General features: G+C 43.8%; 1 protein-coding gene across 2 annotated transcripts; it reads left to right on the forward strand.

The window, feature by feature from the left end:
- The first annotated feature begins 71 nt into the window (after positions 1–71).
- fbln5 (fibulin 5) lies at positions 72–13,425 on the forward strand. Of its 2 annotated transcripts, XM_040138234.1 has the most exons (11): positions 72–493; positions 676–730; positions 1,092–1,140; positions 1,359–1,640; positions 7,291–7,413; positions 8,433–8,549; positions 8,696–8,812; positions 9,396–9,518; positions 10,038–10,164; positions 10,352–10,547; positions 12,668–13,425. In XM_040138234.1, the coding sequence occupies exons 1-11, from the start codon at positions 450–452 to the stop codon at positions 12,827–12,829; spliced, it is 1,395 nt and encodes a 464-aa protein (XP_039994168.1). In that variant the 5' UTR covers positions 72–449; the 3' UTR covers positions 12,830–13,425. The 2 variants fall into 2 exon arrangements, with proteins under 2 accessions (XP_039994168.1, XP_039994169.1); XM_040138235.1 differs by lacking the exon at positions 676–730.
- Positions 13,426–13,827: the final 402 nt, after the last annotated feature.

Raw genomic sequence — 13,827 nt, forward strand, 5'->3', positions numbered from 1 at the left:
GTCTGTTTTTGGAAAACAAGACACTCACTGTCTATGCTTTATGCCTTTTTTTGCCCCCAAACAGCCCAGGAGTAGCTGCCTTGTGGAGTGAGTGCGCCGCTGTCTCTGCGCTCTGACCGGAGGGGGCTGGCTCTCCCTGATTGAATCCAGCTGTTGTGGAAGTGCTCGGAAGGGGGCCCGTCAATTTGCATTGCTAAATAATCCGTGGAGCCGACAGCGTAGGGCAGAAACGGAACAGTCCATTTTGAAAAGGCATTCCTGCAACACTTGGTCAATGTACCGAAGCTTCAGCTCGATCAGACAGCGGTTAATGAAAAGCTGGTGTCGGCCTTCGCGTAAAGGCGCATAGTCGGGGGGGTAGTGAGAGCCCCGCTGGGTTGTGGCGAGGGGATTTGGGGAGAATTTACGGGTTGTCTAAATCATTCCTTTGAGAGACCTCAACAGAAACCATGCGTTTTGAAATACGTGGCTGCAGGTTCTTCTCCTCCGCAAGGTCAGTAATCTTCATTGTTTTGGGTCTTAATCGTGGTTTATTCTTTGCTTGCCGGACTTGGTTGAGCTGTTTTTGCTTTGGTTCTGTGTTTGAATGAATATGCAACGGGACGCGCTGAGTCCCTGGTTTTTCAGCGACGCTCTCTCAGAAGAGGTTAAAAACTTGAAATTCCCTCTTTGCAGGATGTTGGCAGCTCTGGTATTTATTCTGCTTTGTGTCCAGCCTGGACACGGACAGGTAACACAACACCTCCCTTCACTGGAGTCACGTTTCCAGGGATTTCACTCATATAGCCCAAGGTCATGGTCACAGCCTGCAAATGTTGTCGTGCCATCTGACCTTGATGTAGTACACGGCTTTGATGAAATAAAACCGCGATTAAACTGTCAGAAAGTCAATATGTAAAAAAATCGCATGCTTGGCAGGATGAAACAGATAAATCTTGTACCGGTTGTACTGCTGTTTTGCCTCATAAATAATCATATTTCATGAGTAGCTTCATAGTTAATTTGTCAGAAATCTCAACAGCTCCAGATAACGTGAATTATGGCTTAAAGGGAAAACACACTCAAACCACCCCTGGATGATCTTTCCACAGACCTGCACAGAAGGTTTTGCATATGACCGCAGGGCAAGACAGTGTATAGGTAGGTAACATGACTTCTACTGTCTTCTAATGTGAAAAAAAGTTGCATTTTGGTATAAGTAGTCAGCGATCTTATCCAGATTGGGGGGAAAAAAAAACAAAACTGAAGTGTGAGGCGGAATAAGTTTCCACACTAAAAGTGAGGGGTAAATGAATCACAAGCCAACAGATGTTCTGGATGCAGGAATGTCCTTATCAGTGCACCGTTCTGTATCCCAGATGTGGATGAGTGCCGTACCCTGCCAGATGCCTGCCGAGGAGACATGCGCTGCGTGAACCAGAACGGAGGCTACCTGTGCATCCCCAGGAGCTTGTACAACCAGCCCTACAGACCGGACACCCCGATTCTGCCCGAGCCAGCCTACCCGGACCCATCGGCTGGACTTTCGGACACCTTCCTGCCCGGTCCTCCCAGATCTGTGGAGCCCAGCTACCCCAGAGTGAGGAGCACCGCGCCTTGCATCCTGGGATATACTCCAGCAGAGGATGGCACCTGTAACGGTGAGGCCGAGTGTGCAGACATGCCCGCTGATTTTAGTGGTGGAAGCAGAACTCAGATCCTTTACTTGAGTAAAAAATATAACGATATAACCAACTCTATGTAAGTAAGCAATGTATTCAAAATCCCACTTAAATAAAAGTACAGAAGTATTATCAGCAAAATGCACCTAAAGATTCAAAAGTAAAGGCGCTTGCCCTGCAGAGAGATTCCCCCCTGTGACTGATGGCACCATCCGAAAGAGTTCATGGCTCCTTGGTGCAACTGCTCACAAGCCGTACACATCTGTATCATCCCAAGGAGTCCCAACTAGACCCTTTTAAGGGGTTACAAGCCAGAAATGTTGGGAACAACTGTATTCATTTTTTAACGATACATAGTGTTTTATAGGCTTATAACATGTTTTTGATGTAAAATCTTCATCTGTAGAGTAACCAGTAGCTCCAGCTGCCGGATAAAAGTTTTCCCTCTGACATGTAGTCCAGTAGAAATAAAATGGAAACGCAGAAGGAAAGCACAAGTAGCTCAATGCTGTACGTAAGTAGAGTACTTGATAAAATGTGCACTTTTACTTTCTATGCAACCGAGTGCTTTGCTTTAACCTCCTCAGATGTTCGATATGGTCCCAGTCTACTGCTTCAGGACAGGCATTACAAACAGTCATTACATCCCGTTGTGTTGCAAACTTTCCCTTTTCTTGTCTTTAGAGCAGATTTAAAATACAAAACGAGGCCAAATCCGTCGGTCATCAGACGTTTTTCTTCCAAAAGCCCTGCTCATTGTTCTCAGCTGTTTGCTTGTACCAGCCTCACACAGACCTGGCTTGGTTCTTCACAGTGGGTCAGCTTGCACTGCCATTCATCACAGCCGGTGACCGCAGCCAATGAGCCCGAATTCAGTTTGATACTGCTGCAGCCACAGTGGCTGCGGAGGGGGGACTCTGACCCCCTCAAAATGAGGCTATGTCTCCTTACAACCCTTTTTGATGCAGCTTGCATACCTCACCAGTTGGTGACTAGTTTTATTTTACTTTTAGGGGCCTAAACATGTAAAAACTATCCAATGGCTCATGAGAAAATTGGCAAGGACGGTGAGATTTAGAGTCTACAGATCTGCCAGCAGCTCTGTCAGGCTGTACTTAGTACATAGTAGTGTCTGAGCAAAATACTGACGTGCTGATGTTTAGAGGATATAATGTTTACCATGTTCACCATCTCATTTCAGTCTGTTAGCATGTTTGCTGATTACCACTGAGCAAAGATGGGGAAGTTATATGTAGGAATGTCGAAAACCAAAGCACCGGACTGCACTTTTGACCTGATGATGGCGCTACATGAAAAATCAGGGGACCAAAGTTATTAGACTTTAATAACACGAATGCCTGTGAATTTCATGGCAAATCCGTCTGATAGTTAAGTCAGACAGTCAAATATTTCACTCAAATGTCAGCCGCACGGTGGCGCTGGAGGAAAAGTCATGGGAGCACCAAAGTCAGTAGGATGTAATCCATCCAGTATCTGTTGATATTTAGGTTCGGACTTAAGCTGCTACCATGGCTAAAAACTCTTTCTCTTCTTTTTCTAGCGTGTATCATCTCATAAGCCCCTCAGATTTGTCTTAAAACCCTTTGGTTGCCCTTTTAGAAACGTACTATTGTCCAGTTGGTTGCAAGAGATGCCAGGGTGGAAGGTGTCTGTCTTCTGCTGCAGCTGTTTGCAGTTTCCAGCCCTTTTTTCCTGAAATCTCTGCAGTGACTCTGCTTGAAAGATGTGAATGCTCGGAGATGTGGCATCCTGTTTATCGGATGCCACAGTGAAACTAGATGAACGTGGGGACAAGAGGGAAAGGCGATAGAGGCCAGAAATTCAGCGTAGGTCAGTGAAGATTAGGGTTGAACTCCGCGGGGAACGCACGAAGCCATCGGTTCACAGGGACAGATGTTATTTGATGCTCGGTGCAGTGGCCTCTGTGTCGTCAACCAGCTGGAGCACAAAGGCCTTTAACTCCTCACAGTGAGGAAATTTATACTGTCTGATTGATTCTGTTGCATTTCGCAGCCACAAGAGATCCCAGCTGTCAGATAAACACCAAACGTCAGATGTTCCCCCCAGCTGTCTGAAATACATCTTAGCATAATTACCCCAGTGTGTCCGGCAGGGACAACTTGTTGAAAATGGCCTCCTTACAGTCCATTTGGGGTGTTCTTTCTGTCATTTTGGATAAATCAGCCGTGACCCTGTAATGAATGGAAAATAGTCACACACAGAACAGTTTTCTCCCTCTAAAGAGAGCTTCAGAGTTTAGGTAATGAACAAATACAGACTGTTTCTCTTTTGCAAGGGAGAAATCCTGTCAGGGAATCGAATCACAATCATGTTTGGGTAAACTACATCATCACAATGCCAAAGATGAGGTCATTTATTGCCAAACCTGTGCCCGGGCCAGGCCTGGAGAACAGGCAATGCGTCTGTGGGGGCCAATCGTAATGAGCCCTTACACCCCTGAAGGCTGGTGTGTGCGTGCGTGCACCTGTGTGTGTGTGTGTGTGTGTGTGTGTGTGTGTGTGTGTGTAAGGATGATGTAATGAGTTGCTGAATGATGCAGCTATGGGGCAGAAACTACACAGACTGTGACATCCTGTCTGAACCTTTAACAAACATGGCTTTGTCTCTAAGTTACCGGCACTATGCTCCAACAGTGTCACCGGGGGCAGAAGAAATTAGCACTCGGGTGTGTGTTTATGCATGTGTGGCATTTTATGAGTTGCATTCTGTGATCTCTTTTATGGTGTGTCACGGTATTATCCCTCTCTTTTCAGATTTCTATAATCCATCCTTGCAGCAGTTCACCCACAAAAGTCTTTTTTTTTTTAAAATCTTCCCTTGATTTGTTTCTAGCCATGCAGACAAACTTTAACCTCTGCTCTTCTGGGAAGGCTTTTCACAAGACATTTCTGATCTGAAGCTGGCTGCAGGGATTTTCAGCCACAAGAGAATTTCTGAGGTTGGCCAGTGATGGTGTGTGATAAGACATGGTGTCAAAACAGCATTGGAGTTCATCCCAAAGTTGTTGGATGAGTAAAATGACAATGTTTCTGGAAAGAAATGTTGCTGTTGAGGTGTTTTTTTGTTTTTGTTTTTTAAAGCTATGCACGTGTGGTGTGGTTCGAGGAACGGCATTGCCGGTCTTTCGGTCCATCTCCCACTTTGGTCCAGGCTGAAATATCTCAAAAACTGTCGGATGAATTGCCATGAAATTTGGTACACATATTCATGTCCCCCCTTGGGACGAATTGCAAAAACGTTCCTGTAATCCTGTAACTTTTCATCCAGCAACATTATCGGGGCAACTTTTTAATTTGTCCAATACTTTTTTTAATGACAACCCCCCTTCAAACTGAATAACCTTTCCATCAGGCTCAGCTGTACTTTGTGTTTAGTGCTAATTAGCAGATGTTAGCATGCTAACATGCTAAACTAAGACGGTGAACAGGATAAATATTATATCTGCTAACCATCAGCATGGCAGCGTGCTAAGTGCTAAGTACGGCGTCAGAGCCAGTAGTACGGCTATAGACTCGACTGTAAACTACTTGCGTGAGCAGACAATGATAGTGGTAGGAAAGAGAGAATATGTTTTTGTGATTCGGGTGAAATGACCCTTCAGGTGGGTCATAGCTTGATCAGGCCCACGTTTACACACGTCTCAGAAGCAGTCTCACAAATTAAAAACATCAAATGATGCCTTTAGAGTACAGATACTCTCGTCCTGTGTTTTTCATTTCACATGGGACTCCGTTCATTTCCGCTCATAACCTCAGTTGTAGGTTTTTTTTTGTGTGTTTTTAATCGAGTTGAAGGATTACATGCTCCTCTGTGGCTTGAGAAACATTTCCAGATTTGTGGGCTTATAAAAACCCATCGGATAAAAACTCAAAAATGCATGATAGTTGATCTGAAAACGAGACTTTAACATATTTCTCATTCTACAGTTTTAAATTGCTTATAAACCCTTTTCAGTGTTCAGTTTTTTTCCATGTACTTTTAGAGGAGATGATGAACTTAGCTGACATGTCTGTGTAACCAAGAGGAGCTGGCCTTGTCTCATTTAAAGCCAATGGAGATTAGTTGGAATCACTTTGTGTACAAATTTGGTATCAAAAGCTTTCAACTGTTAAGTTTTCTCAGTTTTCCAATTCAGCCATTTCCAACAAATCCCGTCTGTCATGTCTTCTCTGAAGCTGATCAGGATTGCCAGCGGCAACCCCGATGCTCGTGGGCAGCTCCTGAAACAGTCTATATAAGGAGCTGAACTGAAATGCTCCTGTAGTGTGCGTATGTTGGAGATCTGGAGTAGGGCTACACATGGGGTGCAGATGAGGGGTCATTCAGAGAGGTTTTGACTGGTAACAGCAAGCAGGTGCTGGGGCCTTGTAGCTGTTGGCCGGTGGCCGACCGCTCCACCCCCGTGGAGGACCAGTGGTCCAAGTTGGCACAAAGGGCAACGGTCCCAGCAACAGACGTTATCGCTTATCATAGCTGCCTGTTCAAACAAAAAGCCAGGCCCCCACCCACTTCCCCCACCGGTTTTCTAGAGATCGGTGACTTCATGGTCTGAGAACCATAAACAGAGGGTGGAATTTTTCATTTGTCATATCCTCATAAGGAAATGTGGCTATTATGATGTAGTGTTTGAGCTGCTCCAGGGGCGTCCAAGGAATTCAGATTGTAATCAGAGTAATCTCTGATCCTGTGCAAAAACAATTGTAAATTGATAATGGATTGAGATGTTAACTGTTGTGTTAAGAGTTTTTTAAATACAGGGTGTTGAAAACCTGAGCGCTGGAGAAACAAACTTTTGACGGGACATGTGTCTGTCCCTAAGCCAGCAGGAAAAAAAATCTAGTCTGGTGGATGTGCATTTGAGCAAGGCCCCTATCCCTCAACTGCTGCAATGGAGTTGACATCCGTAGGCTAGTAGTAGAGGGGTCAACCAAAATACAAAGTGGCTCGCGTAGAATGAAGCCAGTGCACATCCAGAAAGTACTACAGGTGCATGAGATGCGCAAACAAAATAAAGTCCTTCCCAGGGAAAGCTATTTGTGTTCGAAACAACATCAAGTCCATACAGAATGCGGTGTGTGGGTACTTCACTCTGTTTGCCTCGAATGAAAGCAAAAAAGAAAAAGAGACAAAGAACTAAAGCATCACGCCCTCATGGAAATCAATATCGCCAATGTTCTTCTTTTCACTCATGCATTTATCAAAGAAGACTACATGAAGTATTTTTCTGTCTTGTTAGTAACTCTGTCGACCAGGTGTCGCTATCGCGTAGCTTTTAAGGATAGTCTGTCAAACCTAAACGGAAAAACCATGTGTGCAATCTAATATAATCACACTGAGACATAAAAGTATATTATAATGCTGTAATAGATGTTTTTAGAGCTTCGGCGTTAATAACGTTCTCTATCTCCGTATGCATCTAATTTGATGCCTCAGTAGTTAGAGAATGTCGAGTCCCAGGTTTAATGGCTGTCGCACACTTTGACTTCTGACCTTCCCCGTGGATTAAATCTCCTCTCAGGAATCAGCCAATTTACCGAAGACAGGAAAATAAATGATTTACAGGAACATTTCCTCTCCTCTGTTGCAGACATTGACGAATGCGAGACCAACTCTCATCACTGTAACCCCACCCAGGTTTGCATCAACACATCGGGTGGCTACACCTGTTCCTGCACCGAGGGATACTGGCTCATTGGTGGACAGTGCCAGGGTGAGCGAACTGTCGCATTTCTATACGTTTGCCAAATGAACTGTGAACGTTTAGCCAGTTTACTTCAGAGTTGACCTCACAGTCACTCCCTTGGGAGGCTGTGAAAATCAGCTCGCAGAGAATTTGAGCTTGAGGAAGCTAATCCACATTGTCGTTGTATACTAATGCAGTGACTTACAGTAACTGTTGAAAACCGTGTGGGCGTTTAAGGAGGCGCTGACGTTTGAAAGTCAAACATTTGCACTCACAAGCAATGTTGTTTGGAAAATATAATCTGGAAGGTCAACGGTGAGAAAACATGAAAATGTGAAATGATAATGTGAGTTTAGTCTTAAATCTGTGATGTTTTCCTTCAAATTTACCTACAAGAAAGAGTTATCATAACACCCCCTGCTGATAGTTTCATAACCTGGTGACAATAAAGTAAGTGGCGAAATATTATGTGGAGTAATTATTTATTGATTTGATGGATTATATCAATCAAGCAGGTTTTTCTTTTTTCTACAAATTGGTTTTTATAACAATACTGCAGTGAATGTAATGGCAGCCTTGAAGCTCCAAGATGGGTCTGGCACTAAACTAGATTGTACATGATTTGTAGTTAATGGCCCCAAACCATGCAAAGTGGTCTATTACACTTTGGTGGTTACTGTAAACACATGAGACCATGTCCAAGTAGGGATATCGGTGCAAGTGCTTCCTAAAATTAGGAAGCAGTGTTGGATAATGTAACAATGTCAGTGCTGCTTCTTGTATTTTTTGAATAAAAATGCCATTGCGGCCTCTGAACGCTTTAACTCTCCTTTAGAAGAGCAGTCATTTGTAATTTGGCTTGGCAAGAACTCTGCTGAGCGGAGAACTTGCCAAACCAAAATGATAAATTGTCACGATGAGAAAATGAAGGCGATTTCGCAATTTTCATGTCGTAAGTCTGGGTTTTTATTCATATAACAGTATACATTCTGTATATGTATATATGTTTTGGTTTATAACCAGTCTGTCTTTTTCTTTTTGACCAGATATTGATGAATGTCGCTATGGTTACTGCCAACAGCTGTGTGCCAACGTCCCCGGTTCTTACTCCTGCTCCTGTAACCCTGGCTTCATCCTCAACCCAGACAGCAGGACCTGTCAAGGTACACACACACACACACACACACACACACACACACACACACACACACACACACACACACACAGAAACACAGAAGCAGAATAAATGCCCTGTGCAAAGCAAATGCGTGCACATGACTACTACTACTGTCCACTATTTGTCCTTCAGACGTCGATGAGTGTGAAGATGAACCGTGCAGTCACGGCTGCCTCAACACCTACGGCTCCTTTATGTGCAACTGTGACGAGGGGTTCGAGTTGGCATCCGACGGCACTTCTTGCATTGGTAAGGAGAGCCGACCGAGTTTTTGTATTTCGATGGTGTCTAATCTTAGCATTTCAAAACACTCAGTTGCCATTTTATGACTTCCATGCAGTCGGCCCTTAATGCTTGGTGTAGTCTCCATACAGCAAGCATTAAAGTTTGACCAACAGTAGAGTAAAACCGATTTATTCTGTTCAAATTCAGATTTTCCCTTCACATATAACTTCCTATGTAATAGCCCTTCATCTGTTTTGCATAACTGCCTATCCTGTGCAGCATCACAGGGAGATGGAGCCAATCCCAGCTCGGGTTGGGTATGAGGCAGGGGTGCACCCTGGAGAGGCCGCCAGTGTATCACAGGCGGACACACTCAGACAGAACAACACATTCACACCTGTAGCGTGTATAAAACAGCATGTCTGTGGACAGCGGGAGGTAACCAGAGCACCTGAAAGGAAACCCCACGCGGCAAACTCCGTTGACCTGGTTGGGTTCAAACCCAAGACCCTGTCGATGTTTGGCAGTAGTGCCGAACACTGAGAGGGTCCTCGCAGTCTTCTTCCGATGAGTGTTAAAACTGCCTTTTTTCTTTTATTCCCCGTAGACTTGGATGAGTGCAGCTTCTCTGAGTTTCTGTGTCAGCACAGATGTGTGAACACTCCCGGCTCTTTCTCCTGCATCTGTCCGCCCGGATATTATGTCTATGAGGACGGCAGGAGTTGTGAAGGTAAAGTTCGGGACGGAAGATGATGACGCAGCCACTTCTGTGCGGTGACTGAACTGAATAGATGTCCGTTTTTTTTTTATTAGCAGCAGTTTAGATCCAGTGTCACAGAGGAAAAATATTTTGGCAAATCTGAATGGAAACATTACTCACAAGGCTGCTGTGAATTGTCTTGTTGCGTAGAATGATTATGTATTTATCAGGCGAGTTTTGAACATAATTTAATCCTGTTTTACTTTGTTCCGTTTAGCCAGGAAAATTTCTCATCCGTCACCTAAAATGTGTCTCATTTAAAATGGCACATCTGCACTTACAAAGCTAACCTGAAGACATTTAAGGAAAATTAAGCTGGCTTTGAACTAGCTGCACATGTGTATTACATCTAGACTTATGACGTGCTTTCTCTGTTTTTTTTTCCATTCTCACTAACTGCATTGTTGATTCTCTCTTGTTGTTGTTTCTCTGTTGATGATGTTGATGATGTTTTAACTGACTCTGACTGTTGTGTGTTTGATTTCGAAGATATCAATGAATGTGACACTGGTAACAACACCTGTACAACAGCACAAGTATGTTTCAATTTCCAGGGAGGCTACACATGCCTGGATCCTTTACAGTGTCACTCCCCTTACATTGAAGTTAGTGACAAGTGAGTTTTTCACCGCTCGTGTCCGTCCCAACTGTTTTCAATCCTTCGAATGCACCCTCATCTGTGTTCCATCACATTTGTGTTCGTTATCACTCGGCCGTACCTAACGCAAAGTTACATGTGATCAGTTACTGATCCGTTCGACTCCTGAAAAGCTAAACCAGCCCCGTGTCTCCTCCCTCCGCAGTCAGTGCATGTGTTCAGCTGAGAACCCTGCCTGCCGGGACAAGCCCTTCACCATTTTGTACCGACACATGGACTTGTCGTCGGGGCGCAGTGTGCCTGCAGACATCTTCCAGATGCAGGCCACCACGCGCTACCCGGGCGCCTTCTACATCTTCCAGATAAAGTCGGGCAACGAGGGGCGGGAGTTTTACATGCGGGTGAGTACTTCTGGGACGAATGAAGGACGCCACTCACCTGTAGATACGAAGGGGATGTAACATAATGCAGGTATAATACGCTGAAATGCTACAAGCAGACATTAACACCTGAGAGGAATTAAATGAGTTGTTCTTGTAGGTAACACCTTATTTCAAGTCCCTCTATTTACCATTTAGATGCAGTAAACAAACATTTAATGAATGGTTTATAACACACTATAATGTAGTTGTAAGCCGATATAAGTGTTTATTTATGCATTTGTCAGCAACTGTAACTCCCCCTGTGTGCATACATATGTGGAGGCTGTTATATAAAGAAGTAATGAATGACAATATAGTTCAGCAAAGTTGTAATGATATAAAATCTTTCCTTATAGATAGGAGAAGCTATAATGGCTGACAAATTGTGTACATCAATACACCCTTAAATGCCCTTATTTCTGCTTAAACTACATTATAGTGTGTTAGAAACTACTTATTGAATGTTTATATACTGATTAAATGCTAAATTGGGGGAAGTTAAAGTATAAAACGATGGTTTTTCTGTTTCTAACAGCAGAAAATAACTGCAATTTATGTGCAAGAAAGACAGTAACAACTGGGAGCATGAGCTACCATGGACTGACAGACAAAGAAAACAGTGCAACCTACAGAAACTCAATCACCAGATAATCCAAGTAAATTGCAGAATCGAGCGGGAAAGAAAATTGCACGCGTGTTTGATTGTTACTCAACCTGTAGTGATTAGTTACCAAAGATGTTGCCAAAATCATCAAACAGTCTTATATGATCCATGTGCTTATTCACAAGGTTAATAGTGATCCAGTTATGTCAGCATAAGTCTAAAACGTGGATGAGACTCCTTTGAAATCCAGACCGAATCCTACACACATCACCACATCGTGTGCGACTACTCCAAAGAGCCAAAGTGAATTTTGTGGTGAATGAGAAACACATGAAAACCTCAGAAAGTCCTGCTCTAATCAACAGTGTGACGCCGGGCTGAAAAAGCAGTGTTTTGCTGCCCCTATGGCTGAAAGTTTCAAATCTGTTTCACCTCTTATGGGTGTGCGGACAGATGTTTGCTCCGCTGCACCCGCGGACACACTGGCTCTGGTGACGCCACAGTGTACTGACACACCCTGGGGTACACGTCTACGCCGCCGCAGCGTGGCGGGAGGCTAAAACCGCCGCAGGTCAGCAAAAAGCAAGATTTCCAGGGAGTGTTAGGTTATTGTTTGTGTCACCAAGCACACAGTTTAGGAATGGGTTTATCCATTTAGGGTCACACGTTTGATCCCCGGAGGACTCACTATCCGTCTTCGTGTCAACATCACTGAGCCGAATATTGAATCTCTCTGCATCACGAGATGTCCGCCCCGTACCGTGACATCTTTTATACACCTGAGCAGATTCGAGTTAATACAGCCCACATCCGGAATGAAAGCTGGCAGTTGTTTGATCCTAGATCAAGTTTTGAGATAAAACACTTTGTTAAACGTGTGATTATGAACGGATTGTGAATAGAGACCAAGGAAATGTAAATTCTTCAGCTCTAACGTCCGTGGTAAACCAACGGTAACCGTGGGCCTTTTTCACAGAAGACATATTGACAGTCAGACAAGCACCGGGGTCAATGATAAGAAATAATGAAGACTGAATTACTGGGACACTTACTGACGTTGTTAATGTTTTTAGTAACACCTTTTTTTCTCCTACTATGATGAGTCAGAATGCTGTGGAAACCTGTCATACACCAGGTAAACACAGCTGTACATGGGACTCAGTGGCTGTAAAAAACAAAACAAAAACAAATGAGAAGAGGTGCAGTATGAAGCCTCCTGTGCAGTGCGCAGCCAGTAGATGGAGCAATTAGTGTGTGTAACGGGTGTGGGAGGTTGGTTCTGTTGCCCACATTAGTTATATACAGACACGGGGAGCAGAGTGTCAAGACTCTGTGTGGTGTGATACAATGAAAGCACGAGATCTCACAGTATCTTGCCGAGTTCCTCGGCCACCCTTGTTTCAACGAGCCGCTGGTTCGAACAATCACGCAGCTGTCACATTTCACAAACGTCCCCTGTCTTCGCTCCTCACGTTCCTCCTCCTTCTTCTCGCAGCAAACCAGCAACGTGAGCGCCACTCTCGTCTTGTCGCGGCCGATCAAGGGGCCGAAGGAGGTGGTGCTGGATTTGGAGATGGTGACCGTCAACAACGTCATCAACTTCAGAGGCAGCTCCATCATTCGCCTGACGATATTTGTCTCGGAGCACCCGTTCTGAGTGTCCCAAACGAACCTCATCGCCCCGAAGAATCAAGTTGCGCTCGACTGCAGCTGATGTAATGCTTTGTTGTTTGAGACAGCTCATCACTTTTTTTTTTTTTTTTTTTAAACGTTATGTCATCCTCAATAAAGACACGTCCGATAAAGACTCTACTGATGGGAAAAGCATCCTCGTGCTCGAATCCCCACCCCGGTTTAATGGACACTGAGCTTTTATGGCTGCGATATGTACTTTCGACGCAGAGGGATATTTATGGCGTGCTTCTTCTGACATCCTGTATTTAGAAAAATGACCTGAAAATGATGGGAATTACCCTCACTGACATCAGTGTGTCCTCACGTTTCCCCAGTTGTCTGTGAATCTCCATCCCCTCAGATAAGCTGTGAATGTGCCTGAATTCAAGAGCTGTCATTGAATCACGAGCGCCTCCCCTGAGCAATGTGTTTTGTTTTGTTTTGTTTTTTTTTTTTTTGAATGAGACAGGAGGAGAGCAGAAGTGTAACTGTGCATTTTGAGTGTCAATATTTGAAATGATGTAACAGTCAGTCATTAACTGAATTATTGATCACAGTTTCTTTTAGACCAATAAATGTCTTCACCACACCACTGTCCCCGGCGTGAGCAGGCTCCTGAACTCTTGAAGCTACGGCAGGTTTTGGGGTCATAATGTCATTTTTTGGGAAAACCGTAAAAAAAATAAAATAATAATAATAATAAAAATAATAAGTTTGGTTCTAATTAAACCAAATAACACATTTTGGAGATACCACACCAAAATTTGCAATAAGTAATAATAAGTAACAACTTATCATGATTATAGCAATGAATTTTTGAACACTATATTTTGGGGATGTAGAGGTGCTGTAACATATTTTGGGATGTTATCAGCACTATTGCAATTTTTTTTTTATTAATAGAGGGGACTGAGTATTTGCACCCAATTCGGGGGACCTTGGCAAACTCTACTCTAAGATTTTAACAGTTAACAAACTTGA

The sequence above is a fragment of the Xiphias gladius genome, chromosome 10, assembly GCF_016859285.1.
Source record: "Xiphias gladius isolate SHS-SW01 ecotype Sanya breed wild chromosome 10, ASM1685928v1, whole genome shotgun sequence".
Classification (NCBI taxonomy): Eukaryota; Metazoa; Chordata; class Actinopteri; order Istiophoriformes; family Xiphiidae; genus Xiphias; species Xiphias gladius.

What these genes read in the sequence shown, in the direction of transcription:
- fbln5 (XM_040138234.1), top strand. Translation starts at nt 450, where the DNA reads ATGCGTTTTGAAATACGTGGCTGCAGGTTCTTCTCCTCCGCAAG. An exon ending in AGAGGATGGCACCTGTAACG is followed by an intron (nt 1,641 to 7,290) that starts GTGAGGCCGAGT and finishes CCTCTGTTGCAG; the next exon opens with ACATTGACGAATGCGAGACC. An exon ending in AGACAGCAGGACCTGTCAAG is followed by an intron (nt 8,550 to 8,695) that starts GTACACACACAC and finishes TTTGTCCTTCAG; the next exon opens with ACGTCGATGAGTGTGAAGAT.